The sequence below is a fragment of the Gambusia affinis genome, linkage group LG16 (assembly GCF_019740435.1).
Source record: "Gambusia affinis linkage group LG16, SWU_Gaff_1.0, whole genome shotgun sequence".
NCBI classification, from domain to species: Eukaryota; Metazoa; Chordata; class Actinopteri; order Cyprinodontiformes; family Poeciliidae; genus Gambusia; species Gambusia affinis.
In genome coordinates this window covers 5256465-5280066 of record NC_057883.1, presented here as the reverse complement: position 1 = coordinate 5280066, position 23602 = coordinate 5256465, and the positions used below count along the sequence as shown (strand labels likewise).

Sequence of the window (23602 nt, the reverse complement as noted above, 5' to 3'; positions counted from 1 at the left end):
CAATTTATTTATTTCCAAGTTCTTTTATAAAGAATTTATAAGAGATCAATTCTCTGGATTTTCTGGTAGCAGAAACTGTAGAATTTAGAAATAGCATGTTTAATAGTTATTGCTCATTATTATTATAATTTCCCTGAAGTACATATTAAGTCAATAAGTGTCTAGGTTTTTTAAATTTATTTCAAGGCTTTTTGTCGGTCATTGGATGAAAAGATTTATCAGCAAAGAAACTGAAAGCCACATTATCTTCCACCATTTATGAAGCTTAATGAACCAAAACAGCCTCATATGACCTCATAGTTATATTTCTTTGCTGCTGATAGGAGGTAGTGAATGTCAAGAAGCAGCTTTCAGCCAGTTTCACGCCTTTTACCACGTGACTGACATCATTTCCTCATGCGACTGCTTGCTTTTTTTTTTTTTGAGTTCACCATACTCATCGCCTTCATCATTATCACTCAAACAAACTCCATCAAAGTAACAAAATGATTGCCATTTTAATTTTCTGTTGCCTCACAGGTAATGCCAATTATTTGTTCAGCTACATGCATTTATTTAGCAGTTCCAACAGTTTTCTGTTTCTGCAGGTTTTTCTCTGGGGATCGACATCCACCAGTTTCCCTCGAATATCGTCAGCAACGCCAGTGACGACGTTCAGCTTTTCTGCTCACACAACGAGTCGTCGTACAGAGTCGTACTCTGGTACCAGAAGACTCCTGGAGACCAGGCTCTGAACCTCATTGGATATGGATACGGACAGATCAGCAACGACAGCGTGGAGGAAACGTTCAGGAAACATTTTAGGTTAGGTGGAGATTTAGCGGCAGCCAAGAAGAACCTCTCTCTTTCCATCGTGGGTCTGAAAGCCGAACACACGGCGACTTACTTCTGTGCTGCAAGGGAAGCACACTGCGCCAAACATCCAGCAGCCCTGAACAAAAACCTCCAACCTACGGCCTCATGTTATCTCCTCTCTGAATCTAGACAGAGCCCAGCAGCCATCACTGTCAAGACAAGATGACGAGTTTCAGCACATTCCAGTACCAACGCAGTTCAAAGTGCTTTATACCAGTGGTCCCCAACCTTTTTAGTACAGTGGACCGGTCAACCCTTCGTAAATATTTCTGTGGACCGGGGTGGGTGGGTGGGGGTTGCGCGTTGTGAGGATCGATGCAGTTGTTTCTTACTCATTCTGCTGCATGTTGGCACGCAAAACGTAACTGACAGCATCCGGTTTAGGATTTTCAAAATAAAAGCTCCTCCAGACTCAATACCTAGAAAAGACGTATCTAGACATAGATATGTCTAGATATATTGCGCGGCCCGGTACCAACTGGTCCACGGCCCGGTGGTTGGGGACCACTGCTTTATACCATACATTCAATTATGAAACGAGCAATAAACTTTAAATTTTGACAAATGCAATCATCCAAATCATACACATCAAATATATTGATCAATGTTTCGTTAACGCTAATCAAAGACAGCGCTAAGTAGGTGGGGTTTGTAGCCTTTACTTAAAGGAACGCAGTATTCCGACGTTTTTCCGGTTTTCTAAAAGTTTGTTCCAGATTTGTGGTGCATGAAAGCTGAATGCTGCTTCTCCATGTTTGGTTCTGGTTCTGCTCCGCTCTGTGTTCCCAGAACCAGAAGACCTGAGAGGTCTGGAAGGTTGATACAACAACAGCAGGTCTCTTAGTGCCAAGCCGTTCAGTGACTTATAAACTAAAAGTGTCTTAAAGAGCAGCCAGTGCAAGGACAGTAGAAGTGGGCCGATGCGCTCCATCTTCCAGGTGATGCGTTCTGCATCACCTGCAGCTGTCTGATCAAAATGTTTCAGCTTTATATTGTTTAAAAATGTTTTTAAAAAAAACACACAAAAAAAAACACATGAGTTTAGCACGAGACTTCAATTAAATTGAGATTTTGTGAATGAATATTTCACATCCTGTAGCGACAGGTGATCATGTGACTTCCTGGTTTGTTTCTCATAAGAGACATTGTTTCATCGCCTCCTCCATTCAGCTGAAGCCAGATCGTTGCCGACATGTTTGTGATCGTCTTTTATCTGTCACTTTTGACGCACTCAGGTAGATTTCTGAAAAATGTGCAAACGGCCAGAATTGCTCAGATCCAAATGTTTATTTTGCCTACGGGTTTGTTTACGTCGGTTTGTCTGCGAGTAGAACAATCTGAAACTTTCCTCTTCACATCCTGCAGGTTTCTCTATTGTAGTTCTTCAGTCTCGACATCAAATCTCTTCCCCCGGAGACAATGTGACGTTTGAGTGCAGGTTGGGAACAGGCCACAGCATGAGCAGCCAAACCATGCTCTGGTACCGGCAGAGGAGCCACGGGGCCCAAATGGAGTTCATCCTCAAAGAATACGAAGAAACCGTTGGACGTTACCGGTCTCGGATCGTTCCGTCGCAAAACCTGTTCTCTCTTCAAATCCCAAAGTTGTTTCCGAATGACAGCAGCACCTACTATTGTGCCGCTAGTCACAGTGATGCATGCAGATCAGACAGTCATACAAATAAGGAGACCGTCTGTGGTACGCAGGCAGGAAGGAGCCGTGGCTTGTCTGACTATCAGAGCAAAATGGTGAAAATTGCAAATTTTACATTAATGGAAGTTGAACTGCAGTTCCACGTGGACTTTAGACATTTAAATAAACAGGAAGAAGGCTTTTTGCTGTTGTAAATGAAAAGGTGTTTGTGATACATTCTTATTATGAGTGCAGGACTAGGAAAATACGTGTGTAACGACAGTGTTGTAGTCAAGACCAAAGAACCAGAGACCAAGTCAAGACCCAGACCAGCACTGCATGACAATGAAATGTGAAATCTGATCAAAATTACATCTCAAATTGATCTGAAAGATCCACAATCCCAGAAAAACACCCAAATATTAAGCACAGCAAATTTAACCAATATTATTATCAACTCAGACTCTTCTATGTTCTGCTTTGCTTCCACCTCAATTAAACAGCGCCGTTTGACAGCCAATAGGAATACAGAGATCTGTTGAAAAACGCTGTTACCATGGAAACGGATTTAAATACCAAATTATTCAGCTCCCATCAGTCTCCTATAGTCTTGTAGCATTGATGGGACTTACGGCTCTTTGAAAGAAATCTGCAAGGTTCTGTTCACTTCAATAGATCCAGTTCTGAAAACATACATTTCTGACAGAACAAGCCTTTTTAATCCCAACTATAGATTTTTAAATGTTTTTGTGGTTGAAGTTCACAAAAAAAGTTGAATCATCTGTAATTAAAGCAAAAGAAAAACTGTATATGTTCTTGCAGATAATTATTATACACATATAGGCCTCTTGTCATGACCAGTTTTACTTTTGTCTCTGAGGTTATTGTGATAAAATAATGTTGTTCTTCTCAAACCATTTTTAAGTAATACGATGGTAATAGTGTAAAAACGCAAGAAAACATTCCCAAAGATCAATATACTTTAAACTCTAACGAACATATAACACCAACGCAGTGTTTTTACAGTGTTGTGTGTATTGATCTGCGACTTAGTAGCACAATAAAAAAGGAAAATGTAACGAATAGTAGAAAAAAGTGAACCTGAGTTAAATATACCAATTAAGGCAACATGAGACTACTAGCACAAATTGTCTGGACCTCTGTTCAATTAAGTATGTGGATTTTTTTTATTTATTTATTTTATGTTAAATGTTTTAATTTGTAGAAATAATTTTTTATTTGACATTAAAGACATGTGCTAGTATTTTGTAAAAAATAAATAAAAATTTAAAAAATGTAATGATTGTTGATTTGTAAAAGCAACAAAGGAGTGAACACTTTTTTTATTGGCACTGCACAACTTTCATTTTGCTAACTTTTAAACAGAACCTCACTTCAAAAATTTCAGTACTGTCTCTTTAAGACAGCCTCCAGCAGCTACAGAGAGAAACTCAGATCTGTAAGAAGAAAGGAGGAGGGTCAGACCATATTCTGTCACCTTTTTATTTCACAAGTTAAAGCAGCAAAATTAGTCCAGAAATGAACTTGGTTTTCATCGCAGTTTTGTTCTTGCCTGGTAAGAAAATCACTCTAGGAGAAAGGAACCATATTTCCCTTTTTTAATTTTAAAAACAACATTTTATCCTGTTTTTTTTTTTTACTTTGCTTTCCAGATTTCTCCATTTCTGCTGTGAACTTCCAGCAGCTTCCATCTGTGTTCGTCAGAGACGGCGATGAGAGCGTGACCCTCTGGTGCGACCAGGACAATAATCAGAATTACTACATGTTCTGGTACAGACACCCGGCGGGCAGTGGGAAAATGGAGCTGGTCGCATATTCTGTAGGTAAAGACGCCGCGGCCGTGGAAGATCCTTTCAGCAAGACCAAATACACCATGACCCGTCCAGAAGTGCTCAGAACCTCCCTGCAGATCCACTCTCCTGAGGCTGCAGACTCTGCCGTGTACTACTGCGCTTCCAGTCTAGCACAGTGCTTCAGGCTGCCTCAGCCGCCTAACAACAACCTCAGGAGGAGGCAACGACCAGACCAGGGAGGGAAAACACTGAAAAACCTCAATGCAACAGAGTGACATGAGGTACTATTTGAAGAATACTGGCCTGAAAACAAAGCAAACTTTTAGAAACTCATAGGATGATGTATGGGTATTGCACTCTTTTGTGGTGAGACGGTTACCATCCTCACTTTTTGTAAAGTTTTGCTCAAAACTTGCTGTCCTTTGTGCGCCCAAACTCACGTGAAGGAGTATACCTTTATAAACAAACATTAATTTGTGGCGTTGAGTGTTTATATCTTTATACTGGATCGCTACATTTACATCTGTGGCTATAATCACACAAAACTGCTGCAGGGAAAAGTTTCACATTTAAAAATGTGACAGCTGTAGTTCTCACGCCCGGCCACTAGATGACACTGTGACTGTGGCGTGTCATCGAAGGCTTTGCTCCCACCTCATTATAAACAGTAACCCGTCTCCGTCTCACATGAACAAAGTGCTCGTCTAACCCCATCAGAAATTGTGCTAAGATTAGCAGGTTATTTAGCACAAAGCAATCCGCCATTGTGTGTGTGCGTAGAATAAAGCCTACAGCCGTGTGTGTGCGCCTCCACACCTCCACTCCGATGTTCCTCCTCCTCACATCTGGAACACCAAGAAGGTCAAAAGGGTGTGAAATTTCATGAGTCTTTCATACGCAAAGAACATTACTAACTAGAAAGCAACTGCAATGGAAGTTTTCGTCCAATCAGCATATTCCTTAGATGAAAAAGAACCAATCACAGCCAACAAGTCAAAATATTCCAGGAAATGAGAGTAATTACAAGATTATAGGACAGGGAGGTCACAAGTGGGTAGCAAATTCCCAATTAATTATACATATATATATATATATATTTATTTTTTCTTATCAAATCTTCTTAAAACATGTCTATTTAGATACACGACAAAGTGTTTTTGTTTAATTACCAAAGGTGAAAAAAATTAAAACAGTAACTGTCGAAGACAGTGTTCATATTTCTTAAATCAGCAATAATTTACAGGTTCATTTTCTACCAAAAAAAAAAAAAAAAGACTACTGTATTAAAATATTGTCTATTTAGATTATTCAATTTATTTAGATTGTCTAATTATTCATTAATCCATAGTAACTCTTGACTCCTCTATATTTGACATTTTTGGTCCTAATGGGCAAAACGTTGGACACCGCTACAGCAGCATTTAAGAAAATGCAAGGTAAACATATTATTACTTCAGTTTTGTAGCCTAATAATATGTAGATGAGTTTTCAAAGAGCTGCATTTCAGGTAACATTGTGTTATTGAAATGAAGGCAACACAAAGTTACCTGCATTTCAGCAGCATTTGTTACCACACATCTCACAGCTATATAATGTGTATACTACATAAATGCACTGTATCAGTCCATTTAAGAACTGCACTGTTACAGAACAGTACAGATATTTGTTTTCTCTACCCTGCAGATATACATATCTATCTATCATATATATAGATATATGATAGATATATGATAGATAGATCTATCTATATATCGCAGATATATGATAGATAGATCTGTATCTATCTATCTATATATCGCAGATATATGATAGATAGATCTATCTATATATCGCAGATATATGATAGATAGATCTATCTATATATCGCAGATATATGATAGATAGATCTGTATCTATCTATATATCGCAGATATATGATAGATAGATCTGTATCTATCTATCTATATATCGCAGATATATGATAGATAGATCTGTATCTATCTATCTATATATCGCAGATATATGATAGATAGATCTGTATCTATCTATCTATATATCGCAGATATATGTTCTGTATCTATCTATCTATATATCGCAGATATATGATAGATAGATCTATCTATATATCGCAGATATATGATAGATATTTGTTTTTCTCTGCCCTGCAGAGAAAAACAAATATCTATAGTTTAATGTGTAACTAAAATCACTTTGAAGTTTTCCCAGGAGCAAAACACTTATGTCGTATAATCTCTCGTGTCTGTCCATCCATCCATCCATCCATCCATCCATCCATCCATCTTCTTTCGCTTCATATCGCAAAAGTTAAGTTAATATTCTTTCTATCTCTACCGGTTAGTGAGCGAGAAACTAAGATAAATTTAAAAGACACCAATTAACCGAATCACTTTTTCCCCGAAGGTAGGAAAAACCGGAGCACCCGGAGAAAACCTATGTATTGAGTTTAATAAGTGTTTCGTAGAAAAAACACAACGTCCAGGACAGGGAGGAATGCAAGTTATTAATTAATGAGTTAATCTAAAGTTGATTAGATTAACACAGAAAATTATGGCTACGGCCAAACAGCGAGAATAAATAAAAGTCTAAACGTTATTAGTTAATACAAGAGGCGTATACGAACTGTCCGCCTGCCTCTAATGAGGGAACTTTAACGTTCTCCTCTCCCACCAGGTTGACCGCTATTTTTTCCGGTTAGATTTTCCACCCCGTCCTGCCTCCCGCTATAAATGGAGGTCTTCCAGGCTTTCCTTGGCTAGGGGGTTGTGGCTTACGCTGTGTGGTTAAATTGTCTTTAAAATCTGGCAATAATTTGCCTTCACCCAAACGCAAAGTTCTTCGATTGGAAGATAACTTTGGTTTGGGTGGCTCGAGGTTGGAAACAACTGGTGGTAAATATCGAATTTCACTATTTTCAGTCGGTGCCTTCATGTTGTTTTCAACATCTGGTCTCACCACAGCAATGTCTTCTTTTTTCTTACTTATGGATTTCTTCAAATCCGCTTGTTCAATTCTCTTGAACAGCATCTCTCTTTTGACCTCTGACAATTGCTCAGTTAGTTGTTTTATTTGCTGTTGGTCTTTCTGTCTGTTCTCCATATGGACTTTTATCTCGGCATTTAAAGCCACGTTGTCTCTTTTTACCTGTCTCCAATCCGCCGCAGTTGGTTCAAACCTTTTTTTTTCGGTCTCAGGCTCTGTCTTTACCTTGGAGGGCGAGGGTCGTCTCTTTGCCTGCTCCTCCAAGAGCTCATTGAGCTGCCGATCTTTTTTTGTGAGCAATTCTTGAAACATCCTGCTTCGCTGCTTTTCCTTAGCGAAGGCGTCAAAATCCAGTCTGGCTTCAAACGCGATCCTTGTCCTTTCAATGGCTTCATCCCTTGGAGTTTTTGCCAGTTTCTTCGTGAGATTTTTGTTTTCATTTTCTTCCTCTATCAGTTTCTTTTCTAGTTCTCTGATAGCTGTCTCAAGAAGTTTGGACTTCTCTTTTTCTTTCTGAATTTCGTTGTTCTTCAAGCCGATCTCGTTGACTTTCTTGGACAATTCGATTTCAAGTCTTTTAATTTCATGTTCATTCTTTTCTGTCTTAAGTCTATATGCAGTGAATTGTGACGTCACTTGCCTTTTTTCTTCTACAATCTTTTCTATCTGAAGTTTGTAGTCCCTCTCCTGGTTTTTCAAAGAGTTTTGTAAATCTTTTACCTTACTTTGATAGGACTTCACCTCAGCTAACAACTGATTTCTGTGGGAACTCCAGGTCTCTATCTCTAGTTTTAGTTTAGGAATTTTTTCATTGTTCAAATATCTGTTGTGCCTGTGAGAAATCTGTAACTCTTTAGTTAACGAATCAACTTTCTCGTTTAAAAGGTCAATTTGTTCTTGGGCTTTTTCCAGGTCCTGCTCCAGTATGTCTTCTTTGATCAAGATTGCAGATTTCTCTTTTAAACGTTGTAGAAAATCTACAAGCAATGTAACCAGTTCATCTCTGGGCATCAGTCTAATTTGAGACAGTGTCAATGAATCTGTACCAAATAACGCCATTTTTATTATCCAACTAACGTATCCAAAAAGCTACGAAAAAAAGTAACGATGAATCCAATATGCAAAACTACCGTCCGTGTTGCTGCTCCTCGCGATCTGCCAGTTTGCTTCAGATGCAGGATATTCAAGGCTTCTGTCTCTTATGACATCATAACACTATGACATCATCAGATTCCATCAGTGGAAAAATCTAATGTATGCAATGTTGCTAGGCAACAGCAAAGCCAGCTCACTTTTGACATCATCAGATTCCATCAGCGGAAAAAATCTAATGTATGCAATGTTGCTAGGCAACAGCAAAGCCAGCTCACTTTTGACATCATCAGATTCCATCAGTGGAAAAAATCTAATGTATGCAATGTTGCTAGGCAACAGCAAAGCCAGCTCTCCTGAGAGGCTTATATATATATATATATATATATATATATATATATATATATATATATATATATATATATATATATATATATATATATATACATATATAAAACTTTATTGTAGAAACAGCCAAATCTTACAAGCACATATACGTCTTAAGCCCAGTTCACACTACATAATTTTAGAAATGTGGGCCGATTCTCACAACATGAGAGACCACACACTGGTCTATTAAAAATTGTAGGTATAACCTCACACTCGATTGTAGAGTGTGAGGTTTCACTCAAGGACTTTCCAATCCAGATATGAAATCCCTTGAAATTCTGCGCTACCACACTTGAACTTAGAGTAAACAAACATGGACGACCACGTTGAAGCAGTATTAAAACTGTGGATTAAGAACTGGAGTACATTATTGTTTGTGTTTATAAAAAGAAATGTTTTAAGTCGATTCAGCTGTTTTATTGCATTGGACCGGTACTGACCGATACTAAAACCTCAGTTATCATGTCAGAAGGAAAAAAAGTAGATCAGTACATCCTTAAATGCAGTCCTTTATGTTGATCTGTCACATAAAATTACAATAAAATGCATCACATTTTGTATGAAAACGGCAAAAGATGTGAAAAATCCAAGAGCATGAATGTTATTTTAAGTCACTGTGTAATGAGGGGCTTCACCACAAACCCTTCCCTGTCAACTCATGTTCCTGCACTTTTGAAAAGTTCACTACATCACGGTGATCACAGAATGAAACCTTCCTCTGTCTTATTTACTCAAAGCCACAGACTGATCAGACGGAGCAGCAGACAGAGTGCAGTTTTCCCACTCTGTAATTTGATCCTGAATCACTCCTCATGTCTCCAAGTTCAGATTTTCCCTTAATCCTATATTCCCATTGAGATTAGGAAGTTTAAATGAAAATTCTCATCTTATACTGACCTCTACTGGCCATGTGGGGAAAAATACAAGTGAATCGATTCACAAAACTCGACTTTAACTTCAAACTATTATATAACAGAGTTAGATTTTCAACATCTGCAGAAAAATGGATTCTATCAGGATAAATAAAGTTAAATGTGCAAAATGTATTCAGACTTTTGAATTGCTGAGACGTCTTTAGCAATTCTGGACGTCTTGTTTATTTTACACACTCTGAAAACTTAAAATTAAATTATGGCAACAAAGTAACAATTAATATAACTGAACAGATTTTAAGAGCTGGTGGGAGAATCTGTTGCTATGACAACTGTCCACTCTACAAATAAGGCCTTTACAGAAGAATGGCAATAAACTAAATAAAAAATAAAAACACATATAAAGTTTTGTATCCATTTTGCCACATTGGTGCTTCTCAGGGGGAGGTTTATGAATTCAGTCCTGGTAGGAAACGTGGAGGTTGCAAAAGTTTTACCTTCCAGTACAGGAAGATCCTCAAACATGCTTACGTTGCATATTCTCATGTCTGAATGGCCCAGTCAAAGTTCAGAGGCTAATCCAACTGGGAATTCTGACTTGAGCTCATTTGGAAAGAAGGATGGACAAACTTTCTGTAGACATACAATACTGTTAGAGGCTCATAACTTCAACTTTCAACCTTGAAAAAGTTTTTTTATTTGTTTCTGTTTCATAGTCATCATTCCAATTTCATCTTTTGATAATACAACAACCTTAAAATCAATACACATCAGTGAACCTGTTCTCTCTCTGCTGACTGATTGGCTGCAGAGTCGTGACCAGCTGACGTGTCACTTCCTGTTTATACCTCCAAACAAACAAAAGCAGCCAGCAGCTTCCTGTCCTCTGTTCTGCCTTCTTTTCTTAGCCGACCCAGAAATAGCAGCAGGCAGCTCGGAGCTGCTCCAGCGTCAAGTCGGCCCGACCTCCACAGCTGCTCCCACAGACTCACAGATGGAGGCTGAGATACGGAGAGGCTGGCTGGGGGGAGGCGGGGAGAGACGGAGGCAGCAGGTTTTTGTGTGATGCTTTTTCACCGTGGGGACAGGGGGCCACGGTGATACAATCCTATAGAGCCGCCGTACAAAAACCTCCTCCCATTGACATCCATCATGTGGACGGCTGAGTGGAGCTCAGAGAGCAGCAGCAGGCAGCAGGTGGAGGTGGGCAGGGTGGAGGCTCAGCCAGGCTTTAAAAAACACTTTAATATGTAGACAATGAAGCAGAAACAGCTTTAATTAACACATGTTTGAGTTTATACATGGAGCCACTGGATCATTTGTTCCTCAGGGTCACAAATCACAACTTCTTTAAACGTTGTGAAGCTCATCCTGCAGGTTTGACCTTCCTGATGATCTGGGTTCTTACAGCCAGGTTGAAGGAGAAGATTCTGGAAAGTCTGGACACTTTTTGGTCCAGGAGAGATTCAGTGTGACACTGGAAACGAAGCTTACTTTGGAAAAGGAACCAAACTCACAGTTTTAGGTAAGTTGGATTCTCACATGTTCAGGTTTAGATCAGATTTAAAATGAATGTAAAGGTCAGGTGGGAATGAAGAAAACGTCTTTATAGTTTAAAAGTTCAGACGTATTAACCTGAAGTTGAAGCACTGTGACCTACACTGAACCTGCTTACTTTGGCCAAGGAACCAAACTGACTGTTTTAGGTAAGTTTAACTTCTCACACGTTCAGTTCATCTGATCAGATTTAAACTAAATTGAATCTTGAGTTAAAGTAAAATCTGATGACATGAAACGTTTTGGCTTATTGAGCTGAAGTCAAATCACTGTGAACTACGGAGACCCTGCTTACTTTGGGAAAGGAACCAAACTGACAGTTTTAGGTAAATATTTTACTATAATACTGAAATCTAACAGATTACACTTAATCAAGCCTTGAGGGTGACGTTGTGTCAAAGTCATTTTAACATAAATATTACGGTTAAAGAGGTATTTGTTGAGTATTGCTGCACTGTGACAACCTCAACGAAGCTTACTTTGGAAAAGGAACAAAACTAACAGTTTTAGGTGAGTACAGTTGGCAAAACCAAACCAAATTTTAAGCCGCAAAGGTACTTGAATAAGCAGCAAATAAGCAGGTGTTTCTAGTCAAAGTCCAGCTCGGTACTTTTTGATATGAAGCCGAAGCGCTGTGATGACAGAGAAGCTTATTTCGGCCAGGGAACAAAGCTGACCGTTCTGGGTGAGTAAAAGTCTAAACAAAGTAAATCTGAGAGCCAAGCTGATGCATCAGGGAATGAGTTTAGATCTTCTGGCTAAAATCTGCGACCTTTTAACTGTTTCTGAGGAAAGTCGACCAATAGTAGGACGAGGATTTGAAATATAAAGCTGCATGTTGGGGTGTTTTACACAATGAATCTGTTCACTGTGTCACTGGTGCTTCTGAAGCTTACTTCGGAGGAGGAACAAGGTTAACAGTTTTAGGTAAGAAATTTGAAAATCTAAATGTTATTCAGACACGTCTTTTAAAAAAAAAAAACCTTAAAAAATAAGTGCAAATAAAGAAAGATTTCCAGTGAAAGTTGAGCTGCTCGCTGCCTGAGCTCCGTACTTTTTGCTCTGAACTTAAACCGCTGTGCCAACTATGAAGCTTACTTCGGCCAGGGAACCAAACTGACCGTTTTAGGTGAGTGAAACGTTGAAATTTGACCCCTATGAAAACCCTAAAGCGGTTTTACTAAGCTGAAAATGTTTAGCTTCATTTTAAATTAAATACAAGTTTTTTAAAAAAGTCAAACGTTTGCATCGTGGCGAATACGAAGAGCGGCTTAAGATGGAAAAACAGCAACAACAAAAAAAAAAAAAAATGATGCAAAATGTAATGTGGCAAAGACAGAAGAAGCTGAGGTTGTTTTGGGCACCGATGGGGCTCACTGTGACTCTGGTGGCGGAGCTGAAGCTTACTTCGGTGCTGGGACGAAGTTAACGGTTTTAGGTAAGAAATCCACGTGAAAACAGCAAGAAATGCAAACACAGATCGGACTTTAAACCAGTTGACCAAAACTGCATCCGAAAGAAGCTCAAGAGACATTTCTGTGTATTTGTGAGGTTTTGTATGTAACGTTTTCTAGTTCATTTTTGTGTATTTGTGAGGTTTTGTATGTAACGTTCTCTAGTTTCAAAAGGAAAATTTTACTTGGTGGAAATTGAAATGACAGGAGGGCAGAGAAAAAAAAAACAAAAAAAAAAACAGGTTGTTTGGCTGTTTTGAGCACTGATCCTGTTCACTGTGATCAGTACGTCTGAAGCTTACTTTGGTGGAGGAACCAAACTGACTGTTTTAGGTAAGAAACCGTTTCAAAAATCTACATTATTAACTAATATGACATGGTTTATAGCTGGACCGGTGCTAAAAGATCCCCCCCCAAAAAAATTGTATGAAAGTTGTTAGAATGCTTACGCCTTACCAAAAGTGTTGGCAAAAATTCAAAAAAACATTGAGATTGTGACTGAAAAGGTCTAAAACGTCACAGAAAAATAAGTCGGGAAGGCTTCGTAGCTAGCTAAGCAGTGGAGAGTTTGCGTTGCAGTCCGGAGTCTCTGTGCTCCTTCGGCAGCGAAGCTTACTTTGGAGCTGGAACCAAACTCACCGTTTTAGGTAAGAAAAAACTCAAATAGAAGCTGGAAGGAGCGCCAACATGATTTAGGACACATTAGAGCATCGATTGAGCTTCTTATGAACTGCAGAAGACATAATGTGTGAAGAATGTCTTAAATGTTCTCCAGTCAAAGTTGAGGAGGCTGTAAAATATTTGGCTCCAAGCCCAGATTATTAGTCTGTCGGCGAGTTGTTAGCACCACGGTTCAACACTGTGACTCCCAGTCTGAAGCTTACTTTGGAGCTGGAACCAAACTCACCGTTTTAGGTAAGAAACGGAAAAAATATTCACAATAAATCAATCAGATGTAACGGAAAATTGGTTTGGAAGTTATATATATATAAAAGAGGAGGTGAAAGAATTAGTTTTTGGTTGAGTTTTGCTACAAAGGTTGTTTAGTTTGCGTGTAAAAGAGGTTGAAGACGGCGGCAGCTTTTCCTGCAGCTGTTTCTCAGTGTGAACAACTTCGATCCTGCTTATTTTGGACCTGGAACTAAACTCACCGTTTTAGGTAAGAATGCAAAACGGGATAAATCTGTCAATATCGGAGCTGGGGTTTTTTTTTCCAAAGCGGTCAGCAGTTTATCCACTTCTCCAATAATTTTCTAATATAAAAGGCAGCCTCTGGCTGTCAATAGCAGCAGCTTTTCCTGCAGCCGTTTCTCAGTGTGAACCAGTACGACCCTGCTTACTTTGGCAGAGGCACCAGACTCACCGTTTTGGGTAAGAAAACAAGAAAAAACCAGGCTGTCTGGAATAAAACTAACAAGAGGTATTTAGTTAATCATCTGGAAAAAGTGCAGAACTCAAACCTAATCATTTGGAGTTCAGTCGTCTCCACAGTGAGTTTGGTTGCCAGAACGTTTCAGGTTTAGTGAAACAAGGTCGCTGGCAGCTTTTCCTGCAGCTGTTTGTCAGTGTGAACAGCTACGATCCTGCTTACTTTGGCAGAGGCACCAAACTCACAGTCCTAGGTAAGAAAACAAGAACTCTAGAGAATTATTCTTACCACAAAATTCACTGCTAGTTAGAAAACAAGCTGTAGCGCAGAGGTTTGTGGAGTTTCTGCTTTCACGTTTTTGAATACATCTTCTCAAAGAGGTCATAGACTTAAATTTAGGGGCTTTTAAGATAATTGATTCAGTATGTTTGTCTTGCTGCTCTTGCTGGGTTCAGCTGTGGTTAAAAACAGTAAACGTTAGCATTTAGCTCGTCGGACCCGGCAGTTTTTCCTGCAGCCGTTTCTCAGTGTGACGAACTACGAACCTGCTTACTTTGGCAGAGGCACCAAACTCACAGTTCTAGGTAAGAAAACAAAAGAACATCAACTACTTATTTCTTAATAAAACGTACTTTAAAAAAAAAAAAAAAAAAAAAAACTGCAAGGTTCACTGTTCTGAGGTTAAGGAATTTCTTAGAATGAAGATCAGCTAATATCTGATCCGGGGAACTGAAGTTGGTTGAGAACTTTAAAGATCTGGGAAAAAAAAACATTTGTTTTCAACTTTTGGTGACTATAATCTGTATAGGGGATTAAAATAGAGTCATTGTGTTGTTGAAACATTAAGAAGTGCAGACCTGAGTCAGGTTTTGTTGTTGCCACTGAGCGCTGTGCTCCAGCTCATATCCTGCTGAGTTTGGAGAAGGAACCAAGCTGACAGTCCTGGGTAAGAGCATCTCAAAAAAAAAAAAAAAAAAAATATTTAAAATAAGTTGATGGTAACCACGGATTCAATGTGCTGACTGTGTAAAATAATAATGTCATAATTCTGGGATTTGTCTACTGAGGAACGTAGAGGCAGCTGACTTGTTTACTTTTATCTCCGCACATTCAAACATTCTCACGTTTCAACTTTACGCTGAAGAAAACTAAACTTTACCAAGTGATTTTGGTTGAGTTTCTAGTGAAAATGTCTGAGTTTTCTCTTAGTTCAGATGTACTAACTTATGAATAACTTTTCAGTAAGATTTAAGAGGTTATTTGAAGTTAGTAACTCCTTAATATTGATGGAAAAAGTCTGGTAGTTTCACTTATAACAAGACATTTTTGCACAAAAGTGACAAAAATCTGCCGATGGAACTTTTTTCATCCATTTAAAAAAAAAATTATTATTTTTTTTTTTACTTAAAACAAGTTCCTATTTTCGGCTTAAACGCTACTTGTAAGCTAGTTTTGTCTTATTCAAGTGTACAAAAGTGTTTGCACCAACAACTGGACCACAAACACTTTTTTTGAGTCCATAAAATATATTTTATGTTTTCTTTAAAAAGATTTAGAACAAACATAAACATTGAAAGTCAAAACATTCAGATCAGTAAGTTTCTGATCAGAACAATGTAAAAATGTAAAGACTAGGATGAGTAACGTAGCGTTTGGAATGGTTTTTTTATTTGGGTTTGCTGCTTATTAATCGATGTTACATATAATAGGATAATAAAGGTAACAACTAGAAAAGACTGTCTTTGTTTTAAACTTTCTGTTTATGTGGCACTCTGGGCGACATGAGGTTGATTTAAACCAAAGATGAGAGAAGAAAAACCGAAAAACCTGATCATTAAAGGAAAACACGTTTGGTTATAAATAATCACATAAAGCAACGACGCATCAAAGTCATTTTAATTTCAGCCGCCACCAAGTCCACAAACGTCCTAAAATGTCCAAATATTGCAGCTTAATACGTGTTGTGTTACAAAACCAGATTAACTATAATCTGGTTTGTTTGGTTCAAACTTTGTGCAACTTTTCACACTTGTTCTAATCAGAGAAGGCCAGAGGAGATGGTCGAAATTCATCGTTTCCTTAGGAACAAAAACGTCTTTGTGGGACTCCGTCGTTGGGTCTACGATCAGTACAGGTTTTACACGTTATAAACTAAATTCTTGAAGGTTTGTTACCAATTAAAATCGGTAACGTCAAAGAAATACATAGACGTCCAAACATCCACATGTCCAGATGTTCAGATTCGGGTGACGGAGTTCTGACTGAACGAATCGTTTTGTCTCTTTCAGATGAAACTCCAGTCACTCCACCGACTGTGAAAATTCTCCAAACTCCAAAATGTCAAGACAAAGACGGGAATGTAAAGAACAAGACGCTGGTCTGTGTGGCCTCTGGTTTCTACCCAGATCACGTCGGCGTGTCCTGGACGCGCAACGACCTGAAAATAACTGATGGTGTGTCGACCGACGCCGCCGCCAAGAGAGGAAAAGACAATTATTACAAAATCACCAGCCGGCTGACGATTCCCAACACTGATTCGATTAAGCCGAACATAAGGTTTAAGTGCATCGTCAGCTTCTATAATGGGACCGCTAACATCGAAAAAGATGATGTTTTTACAAGTATGTTCATTTAGCAAACGACTATCCTAAACTGCTCCTTGTAGCTACACTCCTAATGATGTCCCTCGTCTTTATTCCTCCAGCAAAAAGAACACTCATCCCAGGCATGACTCGAGGTAAACTGCAACACTCTTCACTCTTACAAGCACTGAAAACACGGCTGGCGCCATGTTTGAGAAAGTCTTCTTTTTCCTGACACTGTAAACTCTTGGACTCCCTACAGCGAACTACCTAAAGATCACCCAGAACGCCAAACTGTCCTACAGCGCCCTGATCGTGAAGAGCCTCCTCTACGCCGCCTTGGTCGGCCTTCTGGTCTGGAAGCTTCAGGTCGGTCCAGAAACGTCCATCTTGGTTCTGATTAACTGTCCTGTGAGTGAGACAAAAAGCTTCTGAAGCCGAGGGAGGATGCTTGATTTTTTTGTTTTATGTCTTTTTCAGGGAAAACGTGGAAAGCAGACCAAGTGAGAGCAGAGCTGAGCTTTGACTCGTCCTCCTTGTACATAATAAACCTGATCTGCTGTTAATCTGCACAGACGAAATAATCTTTGGGGATTTCATGTTATTTTACAGAATTGATAAAACTCAATTCTGGGTCTAGTTTCTACTGCAAATAACTTGGAACACTTGAAGTTAGACAGAAGTAAATTACAAATAACTTTCCAGCAAGAAATGAGTTTGTTTTAAATCAACAATCCTCTACTGATGATTATTTAACTTGGAAGAAAACATTTTCTCCACGTTATAAGTGAACTAGAGTTTTTTTCATCAATATTAAGACTTAAAACGAGCTTCTACTTCTTGCTGAAAAGTTCCTTTTAAGTTACTTTTGTCTTATTTCAATTGTTCTAAGTTATTTGAACTAGAAACCAGATCAAAACGTAAGATTTTGATTTGGTATTTTTACAGTGTACTACTGTATTATTTCCGATACTTTCTACATAAATGTGTGCTTGTTTTTCTTCACATGATCTTCAATAAAAGTGTTTTAAATTATGCCCGACGTCATGGCCGTCCATTTGTTTTTTCCGCACTTTGTTTGGGAAATGATTCAAAAGTCTTCATCTGGCCGCCAAACTTGTTTTGTTTTATATATATAAAACCACAAAACTACACAAATGAGTTGGAGTTTTTTTTTTTTTTAATCAGACATGAAAGCAGAAAATCTGACTGAAAATGAAAACTTCATACTGACGGTAACCGTCACTTTTTCCAGCGATGGCGTCAGATATTTTTAGTTGCTTTCTAAAAGAGCCAGCTCATTTTCTCTCCACGTCTACATGGAACATCTCAGTTTCACATCGAAACAGTTCAAGCATTTTTTTTTTTTAGCAGGAGAGGACGAGCGCGAGAACAGGAAGTCGACGTGGAGCAGAGAAGCAGGTCAGAGCAGAGAGCGGCAGGATGCGGTCGCATGGCGTCCTGCAGCGCCGTCTCTCTGCTGAGAAACGACCTTCAACCCTTTGCCGCCGCATCCGGCTCTGCGATCGCACCTGCATCCGTGCAAAAACACCCCCGCACACAAACACACACTCACACACACACACACACACACACACACACACACACACACACACACCCAGCTGGCAAACGCTCGGTTTCTGTGTCAACTGAAGCTAAAAACTGTCTGCACGTCTCTAAATGACAAACAGCAGCTGTTTACTGTGACCTGGAGCCGAGAGAGTTTGTTTTGTTTTGTTTTGTTTTATTTTATTTTGTAGAAAAATGCGATGGCTGTAGACTTGTTGCAGAGATCAAATTAAACGAGTTCAGTTGAGGGAAATTTTTTTTGCATTTCTCCTGTTTTCTGCTTCTCTGTCAAACGCTGCAAGAAACTAAATCCTGACCAAGTGTTTGTTTTATTAGTTTTATCTACTGGAGCTTCCAGTGAAAATATCTTGGTTGACTTGAAATAAGACTAAACTAACTTACAGGTAACTTTTCAGCCAGACACAGCAGCTTGTTTCAAGTTGATGATTCTTTACTATTGATGAATAAAAGTAGTAGTTCAGATTAGCACATTATTTAGTACTGCTTAAGTGAAGTACTTTTTCATTCCTATTAAGAAATTATTGACTTTAAACAAGATTTTGTGCGTTGCTGAAAAGCTATTTGCAAGTCAGTTTTCTCTTATTTCAAGTTTGAAGTTATTTGCACTAAAAACTGGACAAAAATGTTTGGTAAGATTTATTGCACTGCACCTAATATCATATTCAATATGAACTGTTTTAACTAACCTGGCTCAATGTGGAATTATAAAAACTCCTGTCAACTGATTAAGCACATTTTTGATTCAATTCGATGAAAATACCAAAGTCTGATTTCAACCAGACATGCAGAATGAAGAAATCATTAAAAATAAATAAATAAATAATCTTTTATCCTCTTAAACAGGGTACGTTTAAAAACATTTCTAAAAGAAATTATTTTTCTTTACAATTTCTCCTAAATTTTTTAATTAGGTGTCACCAAAAATGAAAACAAAAACAAAAGAGGAAAACTATCAGGAATCAAATGTTGTTGTTTTTTTACATCTGAGTGTTTAGATTAATCGTTTCCATGGGATTTCTCATGTAAACTACAAAACAGCAGACAGATTCCCCGTGTAATTTACGCCCAGACAGTAAAATCATTTGTGTCACTTCATAGCATTTCACATGAATATAAATGTCTAAAGATTACTCTTCGCCGTTTTTCTTTAAAACATGTCAGGAGAAACCAGAAAACATCTGTGCAGCAGCAGAAACACGACACACCTGGGAATACAGAGCACAAGCCTTCACACCAGTTTAAATGTTGATTCCATGGCTTCGCTTTAACTGTACAGAACAAGATTACTTTCATTTATTGATTTATTTAAAACCTCAGGCGCAACAGCCGACAACAGCTGTAATGATCCATCACTTCCTCAGGATCAGACGTTGGCAGTAACCTCGGCTAAATGAAGCGAGTTTTTAGAGAAACCAGCGACTCGTATCCTGTTGTTACACAGAACAAACAGGAAAAAAAGAAAAAAAACAATAAAAATTCTAAAAAAGAAACATTTTTAGACACTTTTTGCCAGGCTTGTTTGTTTTTGTTGTTTTAATCAAAGCTGACTTGCAAGACTTTATGTCTCAAACCTGACATGATATAAAGAAATCAGAACTTTTGTAATTCATTAAAATATTGTGGTTTTATAATAAAATGTTAACCTGGTCAAGACAAACAAAAAATATACACAAAAACTTGAAATTCTATTCAATTTAATGAATATAACAACATAAACAATAAAGCAGCAGGACATTTGTTTTGCTGACTCAGCGGCATTATCCGGCCGGAACACGGCGTGATAAAACATAATTTAACGAAGCTGCTAGGCAGATAATTTGCCTTTTAAGCTGGTTAAAAGTTATCCGAGTCAACTAAAGCAACGCCTCACACCGAGGATGCATGCGGTGACAGTAGAGGAAAAGCAGAACCAGAAGCTGGCTCAGTACGAGAGGCCGTCTGCCACTACAACCCGGGAGATTTGACAGGACGGAGCAGAGCTACAGAAAGAAACAGAAGAAGAAGTACTTTCTAAATCGGAGAATAGAGAGTTAGTTGCAGCAGAAGCTCCTTTGCTGGTTTTACGACAAACAGTTTCACTCAGCTGACTTTAAAGGCTGAAGGGGGTAAAAAAAAAAAAGAAAACAGTCAGCTGCAACACAAAGTAGCTTAATCTAGAAGAGAAGCACTGAGTTTTTTCTCTCCAGACGCAAAACATGGAGTTACTTGCAGCACCAGCTCAGCTGTCGCCCCCTGCAGGACGAACTTCTCACCATGTGCGGTTTCCTTTGAACAGTTCCAAATTTTCTCTAAGTGGAGTGAGGCGTAAAAACTGGTTGTAAAGAAACCCAGAGGAGAACATAACAAACTTCAGTTTGAGAAGGATATATTCTACAAAATTGTTGTTGTTTTTTTTAAATCGATCAGATAGAGGACCAGACAGTGTAAAGCATGCCTCTGTGACCTCTGACCTGCAGCAGATCTCTCCATTAGCCGACAGCACGCAGAAGAAAAAGTGTTTCATGAACAGCGCCTTATTTCGGTGCAAAAATTAATCGGTTCTCGCTTTTCAATTCAAATAATTATTGAACACATACAAAATATTTTAATTACTGATAACTGCAGTAGATGATACTGATGAGTACAGATAAAGTAGATGCCAAAAATAAAAAAAAATGCTTCCGTTTGTATATAGATATGTTAATAAGGTTTATTATAGTGATATGAACTAAAAGCTTTAGCTGAATCACTTCCTTCTGCCTTTTAAATATATTAGCCAAAGCCTCGGCAACCATCTTCCTTTCACATCACAACAGATTTTTAACCGTGCACTTCAGATTCCAACATGTTAGCTGATTTTTAAAAAATAAATCCACAGGTCACATGACCACAGCAGCCACAAACAGCTCAAAAAACCTCAAAACAAAAAGATTTTCAACACTGCAGAATCCTTCTCATCACAGCAGAGAATTAAAACAAACCAGCAGAGCAAAAGCCAAGCGCTTTGGCCTTCAACAGCGTTAGCATCAAAACCCGCAACAGCTCTTACTTTCAGACGTCTTCAGGGTCCGCAATGGCAACAGTTGCTTGACTAACCTACCTTTGATGGGTCCCCAGGCTCCTTGAAGGGATCCTCAACTTGACTGTGCTGATCGCCTCAGCGTCCATCTCAATCTGCTAGTGGTTCCAGTCGCCATTTTTCTCCCCGTCAGAGGTCTTCGGGACACCAGCAGGCAAACGAACGGCCGCCGAGAGGCCATGGTCCGCCGTTCCTTGTCTGCTGCTCTGCTTCCACACAAAAATGGCTCCAATAACTTCATCGGAGGAAAAAACAAACGGCTTAAATAAGGTTTCCGAAAAATAACTTTCCGAAAAACAAACGCAGCGATTTCGAAACATGGCGCTCCAGCGGCTTACCGGCTCGTTCTAGGCCTTGATAGTCAGCAGGTAGGTTACGGCGCCAAATTACAAGACCTTGTGAACACGGTGCGTTTACGTGGCTCCGCAGAAGTTTTTAGTCTTTTAGGCTGGACGTCCACGTAGATTCGGTGTCATGGAAAACCAGAAATTATGAACCGAGATCCAGAGTTAATGGACCTTACCAAGCTCCGCCCACAACCAACCCACGTGACCGCAAGTCTCACAAGCAAAGCCTCGTAGCGCGTTGTTTCTATGTAAACATGACTCCATTAGTGCATCATTTCTACCGGATTTTCACAATATATCAGCTACTACAATGGACAGAGGAAATAACAAGTTCATGTCATCATCTGGGAGGAGGTTACTGGTTTCTCAGTCACAAGCTGGTTGCAAACCTGAGGCCAGCAGGTGTCAGTCGGTCAGTTATGGTAGATCTGAAATTTGGTTTGATGACCTCAATATGAGAAGCTACAGACTGATATGAGGAACCAAAGAGCTCTGTTAAGGTAAAGAAGCCATTTGTTTGTTAAAATTTTATGAAATCTATTTGTTCTTTTTGATGTTTGTTATGAATGACGTATAGTCACAAATGAACGAGGTAATTAGTCCAACGTTTAGAAACTACAGCGGCTGTAATGAGCCACAGCAAAGGTAAACAAAGGTAAAATAACCCGAACAGGTGATCAACTCAAAACCATTCGTACCTTTTTAGTCTGTCTCTCTTTGTAGTTTAAGCACACTTGTTACCGTATCAACCGCCAGCGCCCAAGACGTTACGTTAAAAACATAACATTCACTCCGTTACGATATCAAGTTTCCAGGCTTGATATTTATTTATGGATTATTAATCAGCGCTTCCCTGAACACAGCGATGGTTGATTGACCAGCTGTACTTTGTGCTAGAGTGGCTAACACGAATAACAATTTAGTCCAAAGCCTTTTCTGCTAAAATAAAATCTTTAGTGTGTGTCAGATACAGTACACATTGCATATTGATCTGTTTAGCTAACGTAACACTGTGTAGCAGACAGGCTTCAAGGTGTAGAAGTTGTATCAGAACTGCTATTATGCTGTACTTAGCTAACGAAAAGCTCGTGTTTGTGAGACTGCCACCCACGTGACCACGTAGAATGAGCATCAGCCAATGAAAAGCGGCCCCTCTGGTAAGGTCCATACATATCAGAACGTCAGTTTCATGTTTCCGAAGTCAGGCAAAGTACCAGCAGCGTCCTCGAAGCGGTGTGTCTCTGTCCCGCATGACGCATGCGCAAAAACTCATAAACAAACATGGCGCTCTTCGGCAGGGTTGCCAATTCTGACAGTTTCCAGTCCAATTAGTCAAAATCTCAACTTCTAATAAAGCCCATGTTAATAGTTCTATATGTATAAAATCTAAAATGTTCACTCATTTTCTAAATCATTTTAACACCATGCTAGGGATAAACTAGCTTGTTCTTAGAAAAATTAACTTTTTCAAGTTAGAAAATATATATTTTTTCTGTCCTGCATATTTACATGGTGCTGCTGTAGTATGTCCTGGCTTTTATGGAGAGTGAAGAGTGCCAAATTACAATAAAAAACTCTTTCAATATTTTTAAATGTGTCAGTTTATTAAAACTCCTGACCTGCCATAGTTTCTGGGTTTTTTAATCCATCTTTAAATAATCAGTTTATCCATGAATTGCTTAAGAAGTACAACAAAGCTTTGTCAAAAATGTTTTTCTTTATTTTTAGATTGATTGATTTATTTATGTAAAGGTAAGTCAACAGAGCTCAATTAAATGTTTGGTTTAGATTTAATTTCAGTGCAAATCATGAACTTTCTGTTGTTCTGTGTCTGCTGCAAAAAGCTGGACCAGAACTTTATTTCCTTGTCAGCAGTACTGCAGATCATCACTGACTCCAGATGTTGTAAAATGCAGCTGTTATACGTTTGATGGATCTGAATCCAGGCTGATCCACAGTAGATACACAGCAGCTTCCTGACCTTCGGAACCAGAACCAGAGTGCACCTCAA

The 23602-nt window shown here is 38.8% G+C and overlaps 1 protein-coding gene and 1 gene segment (V, D, J or C); one reads left to right on the top strand and one right to left on the bottom strand.

Moving 5' to 3' along the window:
- The first annotated feature begins 3987 nt into the window (after window positions 1–3987).
- On the top strand, window positions 3988–4701 carry LOC122846171. The segment is given in 2 exon segments: window positions 3988–4063; window positions 4161–4701. Coding segments are annotated over 2 exon segments (453 nt in total).
- Window positions 4702–6495: 1794 nt separating this feature from the next.
- On the bottom strand, window positions 6496–8564 carry LOC122846130 (uveal autoantigen with coiled-coil domains and ankyrin repeats-like). The gene is made up of 2 exons (XM_044142911.1): window positions 8411–8564; window positions 6496–8320 (listed from the first exon to the last, which is right to left on the bottom strand). Exon 2 carries the CDS (start codon window positions 8289–8291, stop codon window positions 6993–6995), a length of 1299 nt encoding a protein of 432 aa, XP_043998846.1. The 5' UTR covers window positions 8292–8320; window positions 8411–8564; the 3' UTR covers window positions 6496–6992.
- Window positions 8565–23602: the final 15038 nt, after the last annotated feature.